The sequence below is a fragment of the Hibiscus syriacus genome, unplaced genomic scaffold (genome assembly GCF_006381635.1).
Source record: "Hibiscus syriacus cultivar Baekdansim isolate YM2019G1 unplaced genomic scaffold, ASM638163v2 tig00111769_pilon, whole genome shotgun sequence".
Classification (NCBI taxonomy): domain Eukaryota; kingdom Viridiplantae; phylum Streptophyta; class Magnoliopsida; order Malvales; family Malvaceae; genus Hibiscus; species Hibiscus syriacus.
The window spans coordinates 739,146-762,268 of record NW_024063172.1 but is presented as its reverse complement, the minus strand read 5'-3'; the positions used below and the strand labels follow the sequence as shown (position 1 = coordinate 762,268).

Here is a 23,123-nt window from a genome sequence, read left to right as displayed (position 1 = left end):
ACCTGACCCAATATAAATTAAGGATTTGATTAAAAAAATAACAATTTTTTTAAGGAAATAACATTATTATCCTCGGACAGAGTCGGAGTTTTTTCACCCTCCACCCGAACCTGACCCGACTTCACCCCTTTAAAAATCTAACCCGACCCGACCCGAACCTGATTTTTCTATATAAAAAATCCGACTTGATCAGGTCGGATCAAAACACGTCGGATGCGGGTGAAATTGCCATCCCTAACTACGTCTGCAAGACATATATGTGTTATCAATGACTAAAAAATTCTAAACAGATACTAGCCCAAACTAATAAAAAAACTTCTATTCTTTTTAAGCTAAATTTAACTTGGAGAGGGGAGTGAGAAAGCATATGGACTGGTTACTCAAACCCCTATTTAACCTCAAACTCAAAGCTATATTTAGTTCAAATTAATCCACATAGATCCTCCATGATCTTGACACACTAAGCAAATGGAAGTTCAAAAGAAATTGAAAGCAACAAATCTCGAATAAACACAGTTTTGAAACGTAAACATCATCAACAGGTGTTGTCCAGAAGTGCAACATTTTAGTTCATGCAAATTCAAATTACAAAAAACCTTAAATTCATACGTGCTCCCTTAGTCTTCTTCAGCATGGCAGAATATCATAAGAGCACTTTTATTTCTTCCGTTGGCCAAGTTCCCTACATTTAACACCGAATAACATGACCTTCTATGTGAGGATCAAACAAGGCGGGATAGAAGAAAAGCACAGACTTGTTAAAATTTGCAACTATCGTTATAATCTCTATGTAAAAATAATTCAAGAGTCGAACCCTTCAGTAAGCATGAACAGAATGTGCATTGATCTATAATTTAACAAAGCCTGTAGAAACCAGAACGGTCCCCTACAAGTAAGGAAGCACATTGCTCGATGCATTTGCATAAGACGGAAGTAAAAATGGAAAACAAAAGCTAGTCTTTAGGTAGACCGTAATTTGTTTCATTTTAGTATCACCGTTAAAAACTTTATGCGTTTAGTGCCTAAACTATCAATTTTGATCCGTTTTAGTACCTAAACTATTAATTTTCTCAAAACCATACTTAAAGTTTAGTTTTTGTTTCATTTTAGTACCATGTTGAAAATATAATGTTAAGTTTTGAAAAAAATGAAAGTTTTAGGTACTAAAACGGACCAAAGTTGATAGTTTAGGCACTAAACACAAGTTTTTAGTGATGGATACTAAAATGAAACAAAAACTTAACTTTAAGTATGATTTAAAAAAAATTAAAAGTTTAGGTACTGAAACAGACCAAAACGGATAATTTAGGTATCGAACGCATAATTTATCCACACACACATATATATATATATATATATACTATGCATATTGAATGGTCAGGTCATGAGATAAAACCACCATTTCTACCAAATTTTCAATTTCTTAAAAAAATTTTACTAAAATGAAATAAAAATTATAATTAGGTATGTTTTTGAAAAAATCGAAAGTTAGATAATAAAACATTTTAAATAAGATAGTTTAGAAAGTAAATTTACCCTAAGATTATTGAAAATAAATAGAAAATAAAGAATTGAATTGAAAACCCTAAGAAGCTGATCTATGATGAAATCAAGGACAAGGAATGAAAAACGGCGATAGAGATAAAGAGAAAACGCGAGTGAAACTAAAAAGGTGAAATTAAATTCGAAAGCAAGTACCAGTACTAAACCAACAAGAGATCAATCGGAGGAAGAGAGATTTTCCACGAGCTTCTTATCTCTTCTTTCCATGGCAACGTCCCACATATCGTTCCCGATGTGCTTCGGCTGTTTCAAATTTCAGATTAATCAAACGATTTCAATTGAAATCGAAAAAAACCCAATGAAGAAAAGGATCCAAAAATTTCGAATTGAAACTAAAAAGAGAAACGAACCCGGCCATGATAAGTTTTGTGGATGAAATACTGAGCATTGCCCATCACGCAGAGCATTCCAGCTATGATCCCCAGGGGAAGTGCTGCTTCCAGCCATATCCATGCCATTCTCTTCTTCTGCTCGTGTGCTTCTCCTTTTTCTCTTCTATCTCCTGAATTTCTCCTTCATGTGCCCTTTAATTCAATTCCCAGTGATGACTAATAAACACTTCTGTTTTGCTTAGGCTTTTAGCCCACCTGAGATGAATATGTGCCTTTCATCTTCACTTTAAACATATGGGTAAGGTTGTTTGGCCCATTAGGGCAGGCCAGTTAATTATTTGGCCCATTAGATCATATCGGAAATTAATTTAGGATCTATGACAAATCCTACAATGCAAGAGAAACTCGTAACGTCCACATGACGAGTCCACATGGCGAGTTTATTCAAATAATATTTTTTATTTAAATTTATCAGGTTGGCATGACGAGTTCTAATAAAATATAAATTTTTATTATATTTTGTCACATAGAAATGAAAATTTTAAATAAAAAACTATTTTTTTTAAAACTCATCACGTCAACCTGACGAGTTTCAAATCACTGTAATAAATGCTATAGGTCCCTAAATAATTTTGTTAATTAGATTATTTAGTTATTTAAGTGTTGCCAATCAAATCACTTGTTAACATTTGACGGAGATGACATGAAAATTAATAACAATTGTATATTTATATATCGATCTTTATTACTTACACAATCAATCGATTTAGCCTTAATTTTAATCTAATTCAATAAATTGAATTCTCCAATCAGATTATGCCATATGTCACCTTCTGATTTGAAGAAAAAAATAAATCTAAATATTTTTAATATTCAAATTAAATCTAAATCTAGATATCAATATTTAAGTTATATATAAAATATTTGATTATATAATTTAAAATAAATAAATAAATAAATTGTATATCTAAATTTAAATCGCAATATACTATTCATAAAAATAAAAATAAAAATTAAATGATAATTAATCGAAATTGCCTTCATTATTAGAAAAATAAATTACATAGATAATCACTTAATTTTGTAAAGATTTTAATTTAGTTATTAATCTATTAATTAGATTATTTAATTTACATCATTTTTGACTTGACATCTAAAAAAGTGATATAATTATATATTTTATCTTTATTACTCACACATTCTATTAATTTATTTAATATTTTATCTGATTAAAAAATTAAATTTATCAAACTAAATTAAAATTAAGATCAAATTCTATAATTATATCAACTTTTAACTATTATATTAAGTATTAATGACAACTAATTCAATTAATATAATTTAAAAAATTTAATAATTAATAAATAAATAGTTAAATTAAAATACTCTTATAATTAAATGGTTATTCATATAATTTATCTAATAAAATAATACATATATTCCATCCCATGGTCAAATTTTAGATTTATTACATCTAGTCCAATTTGGCAATACAAATGAAATGAGGGTAAATGATAAATTTGGTATCCCAATTATCACTTTTCTTCCGTTTTGGTCACCCGTTATTATTTTTTTTTCAAAATCATACATAACATTATATTTTGATTTCTTTTTACCCCTCCAATGTTAAAAATTTAACAGAATTATTGACGTGACATTCTTATTTTTCAATGGTAATGTGATATTATCTTATAATGATATATTAACATCACCGTTAACCTAAATGAAACTAAAACTAAACATTAGATATACTTATGAGAAAAATAATTACGTGTCCAAAACGGAATAAAATATAATTTACTCATGACATTATTTGGCAACAGTGAGAAAAGCAAAGCATGGTTTTATAAAAAGAAAAAAGAAAAGCAAAGCAAAGCATGGCGTATATGAGTAATTTGAGGACCCAACAGCCAGAGCCATCGGTCAATCCTCCGACGCTTGAGCTTGACTCCATTCCTGTTCGGTACTTTGGGTTTTTCTTCCTTCCAGCTCTGTTCCCTTTTATAGATTTCTCAGGAATTTCAACAGCTTTTATACCTAATATTTTTTTACGTTTTAAATATTGGTGATGGTAATGACTAAATTGAATACATGATAAATATTGACGAACACTGAACGAATATATTCGTGAACGCTAAATGAACATATTCGTAAGCATATAAACGAATACGTTCATGAACATTAAGCGAACGTGTTCGTAAACAATAAATAAACGAACACGAACCGAACAAGAACATGAACACTTTCAAAAATAAACAAACGAACATAAACATAACCTTATTCTTTCAAACTCGGTTCATTTCCATCCCTCATTTCCATCCCTAAATTGTCCATTTTGTTCAAAACCGCATATTACAGTACAAAATAAGGCCATTAGTATTATATAGTTGTGAGTTCAACATTTTATTCTCTAGAACAACCGACTTGGATTAATAAACCACATAATCAGAGTGAATAGTTAAGAGCAAATATAGCAATTCCAAGTAAATGAATGCCGCAACCATTAACAACAGCATGCAATCACTCGTGGACTTACCATCTCAACGCCCTTTCGGGTTCATGATCTGCGAGAAAACAGCGCTCGGTGTCAGTCCATCCGAGTCATTACTAGCCAGGCTGTGACCGCCGATGCTCGTGCTCATCCCGCTGCTCCTAGAGTCGGTTAGGTTACCATCAAAACCGAGGGATGCGTTAGGATCCTTCTTCCCTTTACAGATTTCTTCATAGCTCCCTTCCTCCATCTCCATTTCATTGATTCCTTTCCCACTCTCTTCTGCACTCTCCTGCAGCTGCAACGCAAACTCCAGGTTCCACAGTACATCACCCATCGACGGTCTCTCGATTCCTTGATCGCCCACGCACTTCATTGCTGTCTCGGCGAACTTTTTGAAGCATTCCGGTGTTATCTTCCCTTTCAGATGAGGATCCATGATCTGATCGAGGATGCCTTTCTTGTGACAATGTGCAGCCCACTCTGCAAGGCTCACTTGCTCCTTGGGCAGTGTAGGATTCAATGCCGGACGTGCACAAAGGATTTCGAAGAGGACTACCCCAAAAGAGTAAACGTCGGACTTATCGGTTAGCTGCTGTCGTCTGAAATACTCGGGGTCCAAATAGCCGAAGCTACCCTTCACGACAGTACTCACGTGAGTATGGTCCAATGTGGGGCCGGTTTTCGACAATCCGAAATCAGAAACCTTCGCCACCCACTTCTCGTCCAGAAGAATGTTGGTTGTCTTCACATCTCGGTGAATGATGGTATGCTTGGCACCGGTGTGGAGATAGTGCAAACCGCGGGCAGCCCCAATGCATATTTCGAGCCTTTGCTTCCATGGAAGAGGGGGCTTTTTGGTTTTGTATAGATGTTCACGCAACGTTCCATGAGCCATATAATCATAAACAAGGATCATCTCGCAGTTCTCTTCACAGTACCCGATCAATGAAACAAGGTGGCGGTGTCGAAGTTTGGAAAGCATTTCAATCTCGGTCTGGAACTCATGCACGCCTTGCTCAGAGAGTGGATTGCCACGTTTGATTGCGACTTTAGTCGTCCCACCATCAATTTCTCCCTTGTAAACTTTGCCAAAACCTCCCACTCCGAGGACTAAAGAATCATCAAAGTTGTTCGTGGCAGCCTTGATCTCAGCAAACGAGAAATGGCGGCAAAGGTTTGAAGGGAGGGAGGAAGCATAGCTCCCTGTAGTATTGGTCTTTGCTGAACCTGCGGAGTGTGAATTTCCGTACAATGAAAGAGGAAGCCATCCTGAAGGGCCGTCACTTGCACTCGTATACTTTGCACCACCATGCCTACGGTTACGTGAAGCAGCAACAACACAGAAACCAACGACAAGAGCTAGAATCAGTCCACCGCCGACACCCCCAGCAATAATTGCCGTCCGATTCTTCGAATGACCTTGACGAGATGGCAAAGCCAACGATGGATCAACTACATTCTGTTTCGGACCAGGTGTAGGATTAGGCCCTGCTAAGTTGCTTTTCGGATCACTTATTTTGAATATCTCCACACCATTTAAGATTGCATCGTAATATTGGGGCTTGCTAGTCGGGTCTGGATGCAATGCAAGCCATAGATCCTGCTGTGAATTTCCTCCAGTAACCATGACCACATAATCCCTATACACAGGAACATCAACTAGGTCGTCTGCCAAGGCGATTACATCGACCCCTTTCTCTGCAGTTTGATTGTTGAGGAAGACATCAAACACTCTCTGATTAATCTTAGTAATGTTATCAGTAAACTCGCAAAAATGTAGTCTGACCAAGTAAGAGAACCCGGAGTCAACACCGAACATCCAGGTTAAATTGTAATTATAGTTCACTTGAGCATTCGGCCCCATGGATCTAGCAGTGGTGTACACATTTTGTGGTGCAATATACCTAGGCATGGTACCATAATCGATCGTGACATTCGGATCTGCAGCTCCTGAAACTCCATAGGCCGCCCCAAACAGATATGGCTGATCGTCATACCAAGACCTAAACAGACCCGTATCGCCTGAAGGTGAGATGTCGTTTCCACCCACATTCAGCCGGTAAACATTCTCGAGGGCAGTGCTGTTATCGATGGTGAACGGCGAGTTTTGACCCACAACTGGTATCCCCTCGGCATTACTATAAATATCAGGCATCGACAAAACTTCAATCCCATTGACGAATGCATACGAGTTCAAAGGACTGGAACCGGGACTAAATGTCAAGTTCAAGTGATCACCATCTACGTTGATGGAATACTCCTTAACAATAAAAGCATAATTCATGGCTTCACTCGTCTGAGCAGCACTGAAATTCTTGAGAAGTGTATAAGAACCGGACGAGACCGAAAACAACGCATTGCTCGAATTCCGGCCATCATATGAATTAGCATAAAAATACAACCTAACAAACTTCCAACCGGCGACGACCGGGAAACTATAGGTGAAGTCCGATCGAAAAACGCGGGCGGTCAAGAAGGGAACTTCGGGGACCGAGGGATCTTGCGTGGCGGCTCGGGAAGTGACGGAGTTCCCAATTCCGACCAGGAACTTGGACCCGGAATCCGGGGTCCATTTCCGGTCATCGTTATCGGTGAGCTCCGATTTCTCACCGCAGTTCAGCAAGATTTTCTCAGTTGGTACATAATCAGCAGCTAAGACAAATCGAAAGTACAGCAACAACAAGGAGGCAAGAGCAATAACCGACATCGGAAACGAGTTACCGACTGAGTTCCTCGTGAGTTCAAAATGCGGGATCCGAGAGAGAATAAAAAAGACTTAATATTTGAACATAAATGAACAAATGAAAGCAAACCCAGAATTTCTTAGCTAAAAGAACATAAAAAGAAAAGAGAGATCCAAGGGACAATATAGCAAGCTACCTCAAAAACAGAGAAGAAAAAAGATGCTTGTAAAATACGTGTAAATGAAGGGACTTTCAAGGCATTTACCTTTGGGAAGCTGAATAAAGAAGGGAGGAGCTCAGTGAGTGAACTCGGAGAAAATGGTAATGGAGAGTATAGGGTGAAGAAAGAGAAAGGAGCAACCTTTGAAATGGAAAGTTGAAGTGCTACAGCTAGATCTAGCTGAGGCGATGATATGGCAAATGTGGAAATGACAGTAACAGCATTGAATGTGTTTAAATATTACATACGAGGTTTTAATGATCGGATGAGTTTGTAAGGGCATTCTCCTTTTTTTCTGTTTCCCCCTGGTTTTCAGAATCAGACCCGTTAACGAACTGGTAATGTTATCGATTTACTAGTTCAATTAATCAGTCGAAAGAACCAGACGATGTCATAATTATTTAAAAAATTAAATAAAAATATCAAAAATATTTAATAAAAAATAATTTTTTATATCACAAGTCATATTCAAAGCAAGTCATAACATATATAAATTAAAAACTATAAAATCAAGTGAAACAAAATGATTCAAATTAACTACAACATAATATTTAAGGTAAAACATATTAAATAATAAATATAATTATATAACTATAATTAAAAAATAAATTTGGGATTAAAAAAACATAACAAAATGATATTGTTTGGTTTAAATTTTTTTTTAAAACAATCTCACATGGCTAAGAAACATAGAAGAGCATCCCAAAAGTCTAAAGAGTAAAAATATGAGAATAAAATAATCTCACATTGCTAAGAAACATATAAGCGCATCACAACTAACTTCTATAAATAATAGAGATAATTTGACATTCAAAATTATGGAGATTTTGGTGAGCATTGAGTGAACTATTCTTTCACTTCAATCAAGCTCGAATTTTAGGCTTCAATCGAGCTTCTAATTTTTTTTTGAGTTCAAGCCTTTTTGAGTTCAAGTTTCAATATTATATTTCGAATTTGAATTGAACTTGATAATTTTTAGCTTGTGAGTTTGAGTTGAGTTGAGCTTACTTTTAAAGTTTTCAAGTTCGAGTCGAGCTCAGCAATACTCGAGTTCGACTTGGCTCGTTTAACAAACGACGTTGTTTGGTTTAATTTTTAAAAAAAAAATCTCGATTTTTTCTGATTTTCAGCCGGTCTGATTCGAACGGTTCAACGGTTCTGGCCGATTCACTAATAACGGTTCAACCGATTTAGATTGAACCGGACTAAACAACGATTTTCGATTAAACCAACCGATCCAGTCTGATTTTCAAAACAGAGGTTTCCCCATTTCCCTTTGCCAACTTGCATTGCATATATCATGCATCTCGGGCCTAGGCTGTGCCCCATCTCCATCCCCTTTGCAATCAATTTGTATAAATAATAAATTATTGAGTAAAGTACATAAATGGTCTTAATCATAAAATACTATTTTATTAAGTCTCTCAACTATTAAAAGTTACAAAATGATCTTTCGATTATAGAGTGTTGCTTTATTGAGTCTCTCAACAATTAACATGTTGAATGTGATATGATAACATATAATCTTAAAATCTCAAACAACTATCATATTTTAGTCATGATGTTAACATCTAGTTCAGACAATCGTTAATCTTTTAACGAAAAATATGAGTTTGAAACATAATGAATAGTTGGATGATTATTTGCGTACTTTATCCTAATTTTTTTATTAATATGAGGTAAATATAAGACCATATAGTTCAAAAATAACTCTCAACAATTTGACATTAAAGGCTCACATCCCTAATATTTTTTATACTCGAACCCGAGATCTCAAAAAATAACAATAATTTATTTACCACTAAAATCTAGAGATGTTAAGATAAACTATCTTGTGGTTTATTAAATTTTATCAATTAAACTCTAAGTTATGTGATTATTAATAAATAATTATGGACGAACGTAAAACTTTATGAGTGATATGATTATTAATAAGTAATAAATGTTCAAAATTTCTTTAATAAATTGATAAGACACATACTCTATAGATACAAATATTTAAATTTATATAATTTATCAATTTAATTATATTTTAAAACAATTCATTAAATTTAACTTTGTATTTAACATTTTCAACATTTTAATCTTTGTTATTCTTTTAAATTATTTGATCTCCTCCTAAAAATGTTAGATTATTTTCATGTAACTTTATGATAATAACAATTTTTTTTTGGGTATAACCATCGTTATTCAATTTATTAATCGACTACTTTGTATCACGTACTGTAGAGGTAAGAGAGATTCTCCTAATTCGGTTTGCTCTATTTATAAACATCGGGATCTGAACCCCTAACTTACTTAAGAGATCTAGTGTATAATCCTATTAGACCGATTGATTGTTGACATAATAACAATTTAATAATAACTTGTTGCTTTACGACAGAATACAATTATCCAACTATTATTTTAATCGGAAGAAATCGCTTAATTTGAAAATATAAAAAATAGATTGATGAAAATTTTAAACATAAACGGTGTCATAAATTGAATGACCTAGAGTGTATTTTACCCAAAACAAATAAACATGATGAGATGATGGACCAGCGTCCTCTTGTTTCCCACATTTCCACCAATAACCATTGACTATTCACAAATTACCTTCACTAACCTTCGTGTTTTAAGCAAAAGCTCCAGTTTTTTTCTTCTTCAAAATTTAGTATCTTAACTATCACTTTAGTTTTGTTTTGGTCATTTAACTAACATTTTTTAAAATTATGTATAATATTATGTTTTCATTTCATTTTGATATCCTAATATTAAAATATTAATAATGATGTTGACACTTAATCACAAGATAATGTCATGTCATCATTGATTTTTTAAATAAAATGTTATTAGCAATTGTGCTAATTTTTTTATCGGCTAATGATTAAAATGAAACTAAATGAATGATTTTAGGAAAAAATAACTAGGTGACCAGAACATAACAAAAGTAATAGTTTGGTACTAAACTTATAGTTTACCCGATAAATAGTTAAGGTTGTGAATGAAAATAAAAAGGGTTAACTATGCATTTAGTACCTAAACTATCAGTTTTAGTCATTTTTAGTACCTAAACTTTTAATTTTTTCAAAACCATACCTAACGTTTAGTTTTTGTTTCATTTTAGTACATATCGTTAAAAACTTGACACGTTTAGTACCTAAACTTTCAGTTTTGGTCCGTTTAAGTATCTAAACTATTAATTTTTTTTTCAAAATTTAACATTAAGTTTTAAACATTAGTACTAAAATGAAACAAAAACTAAACTTTATGTATGATTTTAAAAGTTTAGGTGTTGAAACATATCAAAACTAATAGTTTAGGTACTAAACGTATAATTTACCCAAATAAAAAAGGATTAGTCTGATGAAAATTTGTAAACTCTCCCACCCAGCTTTCCATACCTGCAATCACTGAAAACTGAAAACCAACTGAATTCTTTCTTCTTCTTCTTCTTCTTCTTCTTCTTCTTCTTCTTCTTCTTCTTCTTCTTTCTTCTTCTTCTTCTTCTTCTTGCTTTGCTTTATAAACAACCAACTGAATTCTTTCTTCTTCTTCTTCTTCTTCTTCTTCTTCTTCTTCTTCTCCTTCCTCCTCCTCCTCCTCCTCCTCCTCCTCCTCCTCCTCCTCCTCCTCCTCCTCCTCCTCCTCCTCCTCCTTCTTCTTCTTCTTTGCTTTATAAACGTAAGTGAAAGTTTTATTTAGTGGACAGGAATAGTTAGCTTGTACCCCAAGAAATGCAGTAATGTTCACATCTCAACCAACCCTTGTCCATTCTGAACCCTAAATCCTGGACCTAAAACTTAACTTGGGAGTCACAAGTTTTAAGCTCCATCACATGATGTCCTTGCAAATTGTAAATACTAAATAGTAAATGCCCTTTTCTTAAATCTCAGTTTCTAGTGTCTTCTCATCTTACCCTATCTGTTATCTCAATGGGAAGCCATTGGAGAATGGAGACCCTTTTTCATTGGCTTAGAAGGTACAGAAACCATCCCCTCTTTGATACTCTTCTTGTTTCACAATTTCAGATTGAAGATTAGTTTACTTATTACTTTGTGTATAGGGTGGTCATAGACGTTGTTGCTCAAGACACATGTATAAATATGTTACCCTTCAGAAGATGCAAAAATGCAGCTCATGGGGGTCAATTTTCCATCGCCATGGATACTTGCAAGAGATGCTTCTTTCTTTCTTTTGGCCTTTCTCGTGTTTTTCTTTGACGATTCGGGGACCGGTGTCTTCGGTTTTCAAGGGGAAGAGCTGATTGAGACCGTGGCGGACGAAGTCCTCGTCACGACGAGACAAGGGTATTATACGTTTTTGTAAGAACTTCCTAATTTTCAGGGTTAGAAACTTGGATGTAATGTGTTTATGGTTTACTATGTTCAGGGTGTATAACGTGGAAGAGTTGGATGATGATGATGATTGGCAAATGGTGCAGACCAAAGGGAACTAGTTTGTTGTCAATGGTCAACCTTTCTATGTCAATGGATTCAATACCTACTGGCTGATGGTATTCACAGCCGATCTATCTACGAGAGGGAAGGTCTCTGAATTGTTCCAACAAGCATCGTTGTTAGGACTAACCATTTGCAGGACTTGGGCTTTCAACGATGGCCAATGGCGAGCTCTTCAGAAGTCTCCTTCGTTTTACGACGAGGATGTATTCAAGGTACTAATTTCATCCCGAATGCTGGCTTCGGACCGCTTGCATACAGCACATGGCAATGGCATTCATCTGAATCGGATAACTAAGTCTTTCCTTTGAAAAATTATATTGCAGGCCTTGGATTTTGTGGTGAGTGACAAAAGAAATACAAGATAAGGCTCATATTGTCATTGGTTAATAACTGGGATGCATATGGTGGTAAGGCACAGTATGTTAAGTGGGGAAACGCTTCCGGACCTCAACTTGACTTCAGACGACGAATTCTTCTCTCATCCGACTCTTAGAAGTTACTACAAATCTCACGTTAAGGTAAGTTCTTTTCAACCATATGTTCAACAGCTTTGTTTGTCAAATTTGCTGATGTATTCTCAGTGGTTCGACGCAGTGGAACTCATCTGTTACTTTTTTGGGCTATATAGGCAGTGCTAAATAGAGTCAATACATTCACAAATATAACTTACAAGGATGACCCTACAATATTTGCTTGGGAACTGATGAACGAACCTCGATGCACCTCAGATCCCTCCGGGGATACGCTGCAGGTTCGGTTTTCTTGTAAAATGTAATCTCAGAATGAAATTAGCTTTACATATATGAAGCCTCTAAATTCTAGTATTGTGCTCTAGTCATGGATATCAGAAATGGCAGCGTACGTGGAGAGCATTGATGCAAAGCACTTGGTTGAAATCGGAGTAGAAAGGATTTTATGGACCCTCAGCACCTGCAAGGACTAAGTTCAACCCGAATTCACATGCAACTCAAGTTGGAACTGACTTTATAAGAAACCATCAGGCTCTTGGCATCCATTTCGCATCTGTTCACATTTATGCCGATTCCTGGTACGAGCTACCATCCGTTTTTTAAGTACAGTAAACATATTATGTATGCTTCCCATGAATCACATATTAACCTCTCTGTTAATCACATCCTCTCCTTATCATGCATGTGGAAACTTCATAATAGATGATTTAATTGATTTGTGAAGGATTTCGCAAACGATTTCTGATGCTCATCTCCAATTCACAAAATCGTGGATGGAGGCCCACATAGAAGATGCAGAGAAATATCTGGGGATGCCTGTCATCTTCTCCGAGTTTGGAGTATCCTCAAAAGACACCGGCTGCAACTCATCATACCGAGACACTCTCATTAGCACGGTGTACAAAACACTCTTGAACTCGACAAAGAAAGGAGGGAGTGGAGCTGGGAGCCTCTTGTGGCAGCTCTTCCCCGATGGGACGGACTACATGGATGACGGCTATGCAATTGTCCTTTCAAAGTCTCATTCGACCGCAAACCTAATATCCCTTCATTCAACGAGACTAGCAATCTTTAACTCCAGGTGTTCTTGGCATTGCCGTTGGGGTTGCAGGAAGAAAAATTCCTTGGAGACATTCCTCAACCATGATAATCTTTAAAACTGCTTATGACCCAGGTGAAGGGTCTTTGGAAGCTGTTATTGTACACATGCAAAATGAGAAATGAAACAGAAAGCAAGGAACAAATAAGATTCTTTGTGGATTTGTAATATCTCATTTCGATTTCAATCGAAAAACCGAGACTATTTTCATAAGAGTTCCTTAATTCTTCAAATCCAGTAAATTTAAGAAAATACTACAGACTAATTTCGGGTTTGTTATAGGTGAGTACAATGCCGAGGCTAAGCCAAGACACACTTGTATAATGAACTACTCTGATGCAAAGGGGTTGGTTGCAGCAGGTCTTATAAAATTGAAATCTGTGAAACGGTTTGTGTTGGTTTTCGGGCTCGATGCTGGAGAAAACGTCAACTGCATGTCGGTCCATCGCTTATCGAAGTTTGCAATGCATTGCTTCCCGGCGATTTCAGGACGAAAACTGGGCTGGATCTCCCTTGCCTCTAGTTTCCTCCAGTTTATTGTCTTCAACCACTTGCATCGCTTTATTTCCTCACTTCCGGTCGGTCCACTTCCAAGGTGCTTACTGGGATCTTTATGTAGCAGCTAAAACAGAAGAAAACCAAATTGTTAATATCAGTTCCTAAAGATCAGCCATTCAAGATTTATGAGCTCTCAGGTGAATCAAATAGAAAGGACATGCTAGGCCAGCTATGAACACAAACAAAGTTAATTTGATGGAAGGAAAACCGACATGTCGGCTTACGATCATTAATTCATCCAGAAAGGTGCAAATAAGTTTAGGGACTCAAGACTCAGAAAAAAAGTATATGAGAAACATAAATCGAGGCTTTGAATATTTAACCCTTTCAACAGAGAATGTGCTTCACTAGAAAGGTATTTAGGTAGCTTCATCCTCTCCTTAACAATCTTTTGCTGAGTCTTTTCCCTGTTGCCAGTAAAAGGAGGCTGCAAGAACAGCAAGAACCAAAAGTTAATGCTTAATTCCCTCAACTTCCATCGCGAGAAGAAAGTTCACAAAATGCTCCTACAAATGTCGAAACAAAAGGTACCAGTGACCAGTGAAAGTAAGCATTTTGAACATCAACAAAGTGACGTTTGATGCAAAGAGAAGAAAGCAGAAAATGATTTTTAAAAGAACAACTACCTTTCCAGTAAGCATTTCAAACAATAGAACACCAACACTCCACCAGTCTGCAGCCTTACCATGGCCCTTCCCAGTAATTATTTCAGGTGCCATGTATTCCACCGTTCCACACAAGGAGTTTGATATTGTATTTTCGTCAAATTGCTTAGCCAGAACAAAATCAGTCAAAATTCCCTACACAAAAGAACAACGATATATGATAAAGATTTAGTCAACATTCCTGTTACAGCAAGAACAGATAAAGATAAAAATGGAGGAGAAAGTGAATACATGGCCATCAGCATCCAAAAGGATATTTTCAGGTTTAAGATCCCTATGCATTATGCCATTTGCATGAAGGTGCGAAACCACAGAAACGATTTCAGCAGCGTAGATACGAGCCAGATCCTCTCTGAAAAACAATGAAAACATCATCAACTATTTCTTGGACAGGTTAAAATAAAAGAATATACAAAGATCACAATGATACCTGAAAAGTCCACGATGGTGAAGTTGAAAGAAAAGATACCCGCGGTTAATGAAATCTAAAATAAGGTACAACCTATATTTGGTCTGTAAAAGAATGGATAAAAATCATTAGTACAAGGCATTGTGAAATTCTAATTCCATGGATGTCTGTTAAAAGCATTTAAAAATAAATCCTAGAGGGTAGATTCACTGGAGAGCTAGAAATTACTTGAAATGAGTATCTGAGCTGAACAATGAAAGGGTGATCAACCCGAGTTAAAATCTCCCACTCGGCTTTCATGTAGTCTGCATGATTCTTCTCCATTATCTTGTCCTTCCGCATAACCTTCATCGCATAAATTTATTGTGTGCCCCTTTTACTTACCTGATATACTTTTCCGAATGCTCCCTGCCCAACCACCTTCAACACCTCAAAGTCCTCAACACCAATACTGCTGACCTTAATGTGATCTCCACTAAAATCTTCAAAGAACTTGTTGTCACCATCTTCAACAGAGAGCTCATCCACTTCGTTGTTGGTTTCTTCGTCAATACATTCTACAAGTTCCACTGCATCCCTTGTCTCACATAAAGTGAGTTTGCTTAGCTTCAAGGATGGACTGACAAGAGAAGAGGGGCCGAGAAAAGAATGTGATAGGCTGTAAATCATAGCCGGTTCATCATAAACAAGCTCGATCGCATCCTTAGATGAAACATCATTCTCTAATTCGCCGCAATTGACTTCTATTGAGTCCTGAATTAGCAGGGGACCGAACACATCGGAAAAATCTACTTCAACCTGATCAGGCAAAACAGCTTCCGGGGGGTTTGCAGTAAACAGCAACTAAGCATCAAATGGTTTACATGAACGACCCTTGGTCAAACCAGATAACTGTGATGAAACCATGTCACCAAATAAGCAAATCGGTCGATCGAAACACGATTGATGACCCCCCCTGACAAGTATCCTAAATGATGATTACTGCAGGACTCCTATCAAGAAACTTGAGAAGCAAGCAAAAGAGGATCCAGAAGAAGGTGTTATTGTTTCCCGATTTGCAGGAAACTGTGGATTCCTATGTTGTACTGATAACAGGAACAGGGACGGAAAACGAAAATTCCTAAAATTACAGAGTAGGAAACATCAAGGGTACGACATATAAAAAAATTAAATTATAAATAAAGTTAATATTTCACAGAAAATTATAAAATAAAATCCATAAGTAAATTATAATGTTAGAAAATAAAATTCATAAAGTCCATATTTCATAAAAATTTAAAACCCTAAGATTTGAGAATTTTGGCTTAAATTCCTAAATTATTTATGTGACCAAAATGTAATTATTGTAAATTATGTAACTTATTTAGTAATACCTAAAATATTTAAGGACTAAATCTGCGATTATGCTATTTTTATTATAATCACAAATCGACTTTATTCTATCATTCAGACGCTCCTCCCCTATTTCTTTTCCTCCTCCTTCCTTCTTTTTCCCTTCTTCCTTGTTGTTTCACGAAGGTTCGTCCACAATCGTATCGCCGTCGCCACCGTTTTTACTGATCTAAGGTATGTAGGTCGTTGATCATCGTCCTATGTTGTGATCCCAACCCTCTCCGTTGACGTGAGGCTGTGTTGATATGAAACTCGGGAGCTTTGGCTCTCATTCGCCGCCGTTGTGGGTTGTGTTGCAAAGTCACGTGAAGAAATCAATATTCAAGGAACAAACAACCAAGTTTATAAAGAACTAACACAAGGGTGCCAAGAAGAGAAGCAAGAACAGAGCAAGAGGGGATGGATCTGTGGGGATGAACAACCAGGTTTTCGTCATTGATAAGCGTCGACTCCACGTCGAGCCGAGGAACATCATCAAAATTACCCCTGGGGACGTCCCCGAAACATCAACAAAATTACCCCTGGGGACGTCCCCGAAACATCTCCGGATAAGTTTTGATCGTTCCCAAATTTGATCATCCGTACCCACCACCATCGTGACACGTCCTCGGTATGTACCCAGTCATCCTCGTGACAGAAACGTATCGAGTACTTGAAACAGACTCCTTTGACGTCCCGTGCTTCTTAGGTGGATTTTCCAGTAATTCTTGAATTCACGAAGACCATGCAATTAAATCTGCCAATCAAAATTTCACACGAAGCTCGTAAAATCAGCAACCAAAAAAATAATTTTAACAAGCAAGAAAAATCAAAACTTGATCTTGGGACAATAAGCACAAACAAAAATCAAAACTTTCGAAGATAAAATCACCAAGATCAACACAAAAACCTTTTTCACAAAGTGGGTTCATTATAAAGAAGCCAAACATGATCAATGAACAGAAACTTGATGATAAAGAGCACTGAAATCAAAACAGATGCAGATAATCAAACAGTTGATGATAATATTGATAAACCAAAGCAATGGTTATAGAAAGAGAGAAAAGGGTTAACGTTAAACGGAACACCTGTCATTTTGGTATGATTGTTCTCATGCTTAAAACGACGTCATATTAGACACTAAACTTTTGGTGTGTATTAATTTTACCACTGAATTTTATAACAATTTTCTTTTTTACCATTATACTGTGTTATATGTCACGTCAACAACCATCTGTCATGTTATTGTTTCGTTGGCGATTTAACGACAGAATGATATAATTAAACGTAAAACTAAAATTCGATACTTTAGTTGGTAAGATTAAAAGTTCACTAGTATAAACGAGTCACCAGTAAAAGTGGAATGATATTCGGTGCAGTTTAACCAAAACAAAGTAAGTAAAAGACAAAGAAGTAGCTGTTTATATAAATAATAAAAAAGCAGTAGCCGTTAGCGCCTGTTTATATTCAAATTCAAACTCCTTGTTTTTATATATATCAGCCTCTCCCATCTCCCTCATTTGCCCCTCTTTTTTGTCATAAAAAAAATCTCAAATCCCTAATAATGGCTACGCCGAAGTTTCATCCCAGCGCCCGTAAACCTCTCCAGCCGAGGAATACAGGCGTCTCCAATGTCAATTGCGTGGTGGTTCCGGAAGAAGGCTCGAAGACCAAGCAAATGAACTCGAAGCCCAAACAAGAGCCCTCCCCCGACGATGTATCAAGCAAGGAGAACCTGGACCATCATCACTCCAAGACATTGTACTCAACGCCGCCGCCGACGAAGAATCAGAAGATGGAGGCGTTGGATTTGGATTACTCGTTGGCGGAGGAGCTCAGCGCCATGAGGATGAGGATGGAGCGGTTGAGATCGGATAAGGAGAAGACGGAGAAGATGTTGAGAGAGAGGAACGCCGCGCTGGATTCGCAGATGAAGGATCTGGAAGAAAGAGGACGGTTTCAGAAGCAGCTGGAGATGGAGGTGGATCGGTTGTTCAGATTAAAGGAGCTCAAATCTTATTGCACGGTAATATAAGTTAAAACTTAAATCAAGCTGGAAGAGTTTTAGCTTCTTGTTTGTTTCTTACAGATTCATGATTTCCATTGATTTTGAACCAGAGGATTTCGCCGATAAAGTCATTGAGGGAGAGGCAGCAGGGCAGTATGAAGAAGAAGGAGGTTCAATTGCTGGTAAGTTATTTTAAGTTAAACTACATACTTTAACTTTTATTTTGTATTGATCACTCAATTATTTGTTTTTTTCAAATTCAAGTCTAATGGTTAGTTTTAATTTTATTTTGATCACCCACCTTCAAAAAAATTAACGATGACACTGATTTGTAATTATAATATAATATCACATCGAAAAATTAAAAAATGTCACGTCAATAATTTACTCTTATTTTAAACTTGATTTAAAAAATTGAAAGAATAGGTACCAAAAATATGTAGTTTACCTTTTAAAAAATTAAAATTTGCCGATTTGTTTGGATGTTTTTTTTTTCAGGGTGTAGATTGGGAGGAAGAATCCATGGATGACAACAAATTGCAGAGCCCAACTCCGTCAGACTCTTCTGAATTGGTTGGAGACAATAATGATGATGATGATGATTTTCAAACCAAAGCTACCTCAACTGTATGATTGATTTTGATTTTGTTTAAAGCTGCCTCAGCTGTATGATTGTTTCTCATTCTGCTTTTCTATACTAAAGTGTTACTGGGAATTCAAAATTAACAGTTTTACTTCTAACGTTTTCCCCTCTCTCCGTAAGCAAGTATCAAAATTATTATTTTTATATCTATCTATTTTAAAATTCAAATCCATATATTATCCGCACGAACCAACTTACCTAAATGATTAAATGAATTATTGTTGTTCCTAGAGGTCATGAGTTCGAGCATCAGTGGCTGCAGTATGGTGACTGGGCACTTATTGTCAAATGGTTTAAAATATTTAAAACATATACTACTTATAATTAGGGCTGAGCAACGAAACCGAGAAAACCGAAAAACCGACACGAATCGAGTAAAACGGTTCAGTTCGGTTCGGTTTGGCTTTAAACGGTTCGGTTTTCGGTTCGGTTTAAAGGCTTCATTTTTTTGATTCGGTTCGGTTCGGGTTTTCCATATGGAACTCATTTGTTCCATATTGAACCGAATAGGCAATTTTTGTAAAAACAAATTATAGTTTCAAGTGATTTTTTCATTGAAAAATCGAAAAACCGAATCGAACCGAACCGAAAAACCCGAACCGTTAAAAAAACCGAACCGAACCGATAAAACCGATTTCGGTTTTTTCGGTTTTTTAACTATTCGGTTTCGGTTTCGGTTTAAATATTGAAAAACCGTTTATTTCAGTTCAGTTCAATTTTTGATAAAAAACCGAACCAAATACACCCCTACATATAATCACCTTAATAAAAAAATCCATTTATTATACATGGTATATCGAGTTAATCATTGAATTCAACTAATATATTTATTTAGGGTACATCATGTTGATTTAATATCTAAACTATTAATTTTGATCCATTTTGTTAATTAAACTTTTAATTTTTTTAAAATTATACATAAAGTTTAATTTTTGTGTCATTTTAATAACCCGTGCAAGGTTTAACATTAAGCTTTGAAAAAATTAAAAAATTAAGTACTAAAATAGACCAAAACTGATCATTTAGGTACTACATGTGTTAAGTTTTTAATGACGATTGACGAGGTACTAAAATGAAATGAAAACTAAAAGTTATGTAAGATTTTGAAAAAAAAATAAAAATTTAAGTATTAAAATAGACCAAAACTGATAGATTAGGTAGTAAATACGTAATTTACACATGTATTTATTTCATTCTCCGAATCTAAATCGATTATAAGACATGTTAAAATGGACCCATGCAACTACTCAAACTTAAACTCAAATCTTCAAATCAAAAAAGCGAGTTAAACCGTGATGGATTAGAAAAAGGAAAATTGAAACATGGCTTCATTTATAGCGTTGTTAATACAATAAGTCAAAAATTCTCCCTACCATTCTATAGAACAAATAAACCTACAAGGGTCATGACTTACGATGAAAAGGAACGAGCACTGGCTGCTTCACATGGAACGCCTCATGCCTTGTACAACAAGAAACTGACAAATAAATTGCCAGTGTCCCCAGTTGTGAATCCAAGCTCATCTTTGCCACAAGTTGAGCCTATCCTTTTGGAAGCACATAAGTCAAATGCCTAGTTATCCCTATCAGAGTCCCTATTGCAGACAAATAAGAATGAAAGACTATTTTAAAGTTAATTGATCACCCTACATCTTCACTGCATGAATGGACGACGGATCTCCGGATTCTCTGACAGAATTTCCGATGGCTGTTGCAGTTTACGCACATAACGTACGTTGTCATGGGTTCATCCGCACTCCTCGCCTGCATTTGGTAGTAAGTGGTCTCGCGTTGATCGCAACGCAATCGAATAAAGCTTTTTGTTTGATTTCATTATTTTCACGTTGCCTTTCATCACCAGCCATTTCCTCGGGGGTCATCGTATAAAACTTGGCCCAATACGCCAAATGGGTTAAAAGATTCGCCCGTTAGATCATTTTCAAAACTAGTTTAGGGTTACAACATTTACTATAATGATTTGAAACTCGTCATGTCGATATGATGAGTTTTAATAAAGTATAATTTTTATTAAAATTTTTTATTCCAACGCGATAAATTTTAGTAAAAACGTCAACGTAACGAATTTAAATAAAAAATTATTTGGGCAGACTCATCTTGTGGACGTGATAAATTTGCTTTGCACTGTAATATTTATCGTAGAACCCAAAATAAAATTCGAATCAATCTAATGGACTAATATTTTTATTCACTTGGCTTATTGGGTCAATTTCACCAAAAATAGTGACTATTATTAGGAACGTAAACATTTTAAAATTTTAAATAATGACGAAACTATAAAATTTTAGAATTACTCACGAAAAATATAGTCCTGTATCCATCCCCAAGCCTTCACTAATCTTCCACTGCTTTGAGCATTTAACATGGTGGTGGTTGCTGCAAGATAATAATATTTTTTTTATTTGTTCTGCATAAAATAATGGGTATTGAAGGATGATGAAATTAATGTCAATAAACCCGACCCGACCCATTGCCATCCCTACTCGTAATTAGGTTTGTCTTTTACGTATAAAAGTATATAAGCGTGAATCGCACTGGTTTATATAGAATCTTCTCTTCAATAATAATAAATGAATGTTGATTGTTTTGCCACTCAACCGTGTACGATAGTCGCATAAAGATTTCTTTGGTTTTGGAAAGGGACTTGCATTTCCAATAATTTAAAGGACAACGTTTTTAACAACTAAAATTAACTGTTAACCTTTTATGAGTTTTTAATAGTTAAAATAATTAGCATAATATATTTAAAAAAATTATTTATCGATGACGTATAAACATCCTATAGACACCATTATTGAAACTTAAGATCTTTAAATAAACATTTCTTCCTTTTACTACTAAAACTAGGGATGGATATGAGATCCGGATTTGACTTCATCCGATAGGGTCAAATAAAAAAATTGAGATTCAAGTTGGTTCGGGTTTAGGATGAAAAATATTCGACTTGATCTAACCAAAAAAAATTATAAGTTTACTTTATTATCTTGGGCTAATTGTAATAATACCCCTATATTTATTATTATTTTTCAATTAAAATTCTTTTTTTATTAAATAAAATTAATATTTTTTTAATAAAAATATTATTTCGGGTCGGGCCAGATGGATTTGGATCTTATCTCAAAAAGATAGATCGAGTTCAGGTCGAATGAAAAGTGTATATTTTTCGGGTTAGATTCAGATCGGATGGATGATGTATAAATTTTGGGTACCCATACCTATCCCTGACTAAAACCTCTCAATAAATTCAATGTTAGTAATTAAATTGAAAGTTTTTTTAGTTGAGTGACCAAAATAATAACAACATCATAACTAGGTGGTTAGCAATGAAAATTTACCCTTTATATATGTACTAAATAAAACAAAGAAAAACAAGGTGAAGCGACGAATGGGATGCGGATTGTTACTGAGCAACGACGTGTTCGAGCCAATCAGAAAAAAGAACACGTGTATTTCATGCAGTGCCCTTTCCCCGTCATTTTTTTGTCGTCTTATAATAAATAAATTCAGCTAAATTAATTTTCTATTACAATTAATTCCATTTTTTTTATTAAATTAATTCGAATTTTGATTAGTATGGTTTTGCTCGTTGATTACAAATTACTAATAGGGTAAACAATACAGATAGTCTCCTATGATTAGGGTCTGATCGAATTTGGTCACTAATTTAAAAATTAAGGAAATAGTTCATAATATTATCGATTCGTTTGATTATAGTCTTTAATATTATCGAACCGTTTGATTTTAGGCCCTCAACAATTATGTTCCGTTTGATTGTAGTCTCTCAACCTTGTTCTAGACTTAAACAAAAGGGACTTAATGAAAATTAATAGCTGAGGGACTAAAATCAAATGAATCGATAAAATTAGAGACCATTCCACATTAATCTTTAAATTGCTAACCAAAATCGGCTAGACTCTAAACATAAGGGACTATCTACATAGTTTACCCTTACAAATATTCAGAATCAATCAATTTAACAAACATAATATATTTATTTTTTTATTGTTTTAAATATATTTATAATAATGTAAAAAATAAATCATTTAACTAACTCTCGATTATTTTGTGTCCGTGAACGTTAAGTTTATGAAAGTCTAATTTTTGTCATTTTAGAGCATCTTCGGACACAAGATTTTATTTTAAAG

At 35.2% G+C, this 23,123-nt stretch overlaps 2 protein-coding genes and 2 pseudogenes across 2 annotated transcripts; 2 read left to right on the top strand and 2 right to left on the bottom strand.

The window, feature by feature from the left end:
• Positions 1-4,209: 4,209 nt before the first annotated feature.
• On the bottom strand, positions 4,210-7,381 carry LOC120169763 (receptor-like protein kinase FERONIA). The gene has a single exon (XM_039177885.1). The coding sequence runs from the start codon at positions 7,094-7,096 to the stop codon at positions 4,436-4,438; it is 2,661 nt and encodes an 886-aa protein (XP_039033816.1). The 5' UTR covers positions 7,097-7,381; the 3' UTR covers positions 4,210-4,435.
• Positions 7,382-11,210: 3,829 nt separating this feature from the next.
• Positions 11,211-13,476, top strand: LOC120169795 (annotated as a pseudogene).
• A 159-nt stretch (positions 13,477-13,635) lies between these two features.
• Positions 13,636-15,845, bottom strand: LOC120169794 (annotated as a pseudogene).
• Positions 15,846-17,825: 1,980 nt separating this feature from the next.
• LOC120169950 (high mobility group B protein 6-like) lies at positions 17,826-18,980 on the top strand. The gene is made up of 3 exons (XM_039178018.1): positions 17,826-18,336; positions 18,429-18,500; positions 18,817-18,980. The coding sequence occupies exons 1-3, from the start codon at positions 17,875-17,877 to the stop codon at positions 18,949-18,951; spliced, it is 669 nt and encodes a 222-aa protein (XP_039033949.1). The 5' UTR covers positions 17,826-17,874; the 3' UTR covers positions 18,952-18,980.
• The last annotated feature ends 4,143 nt before the right edge of the window (positions 18,981-23,123 follow it).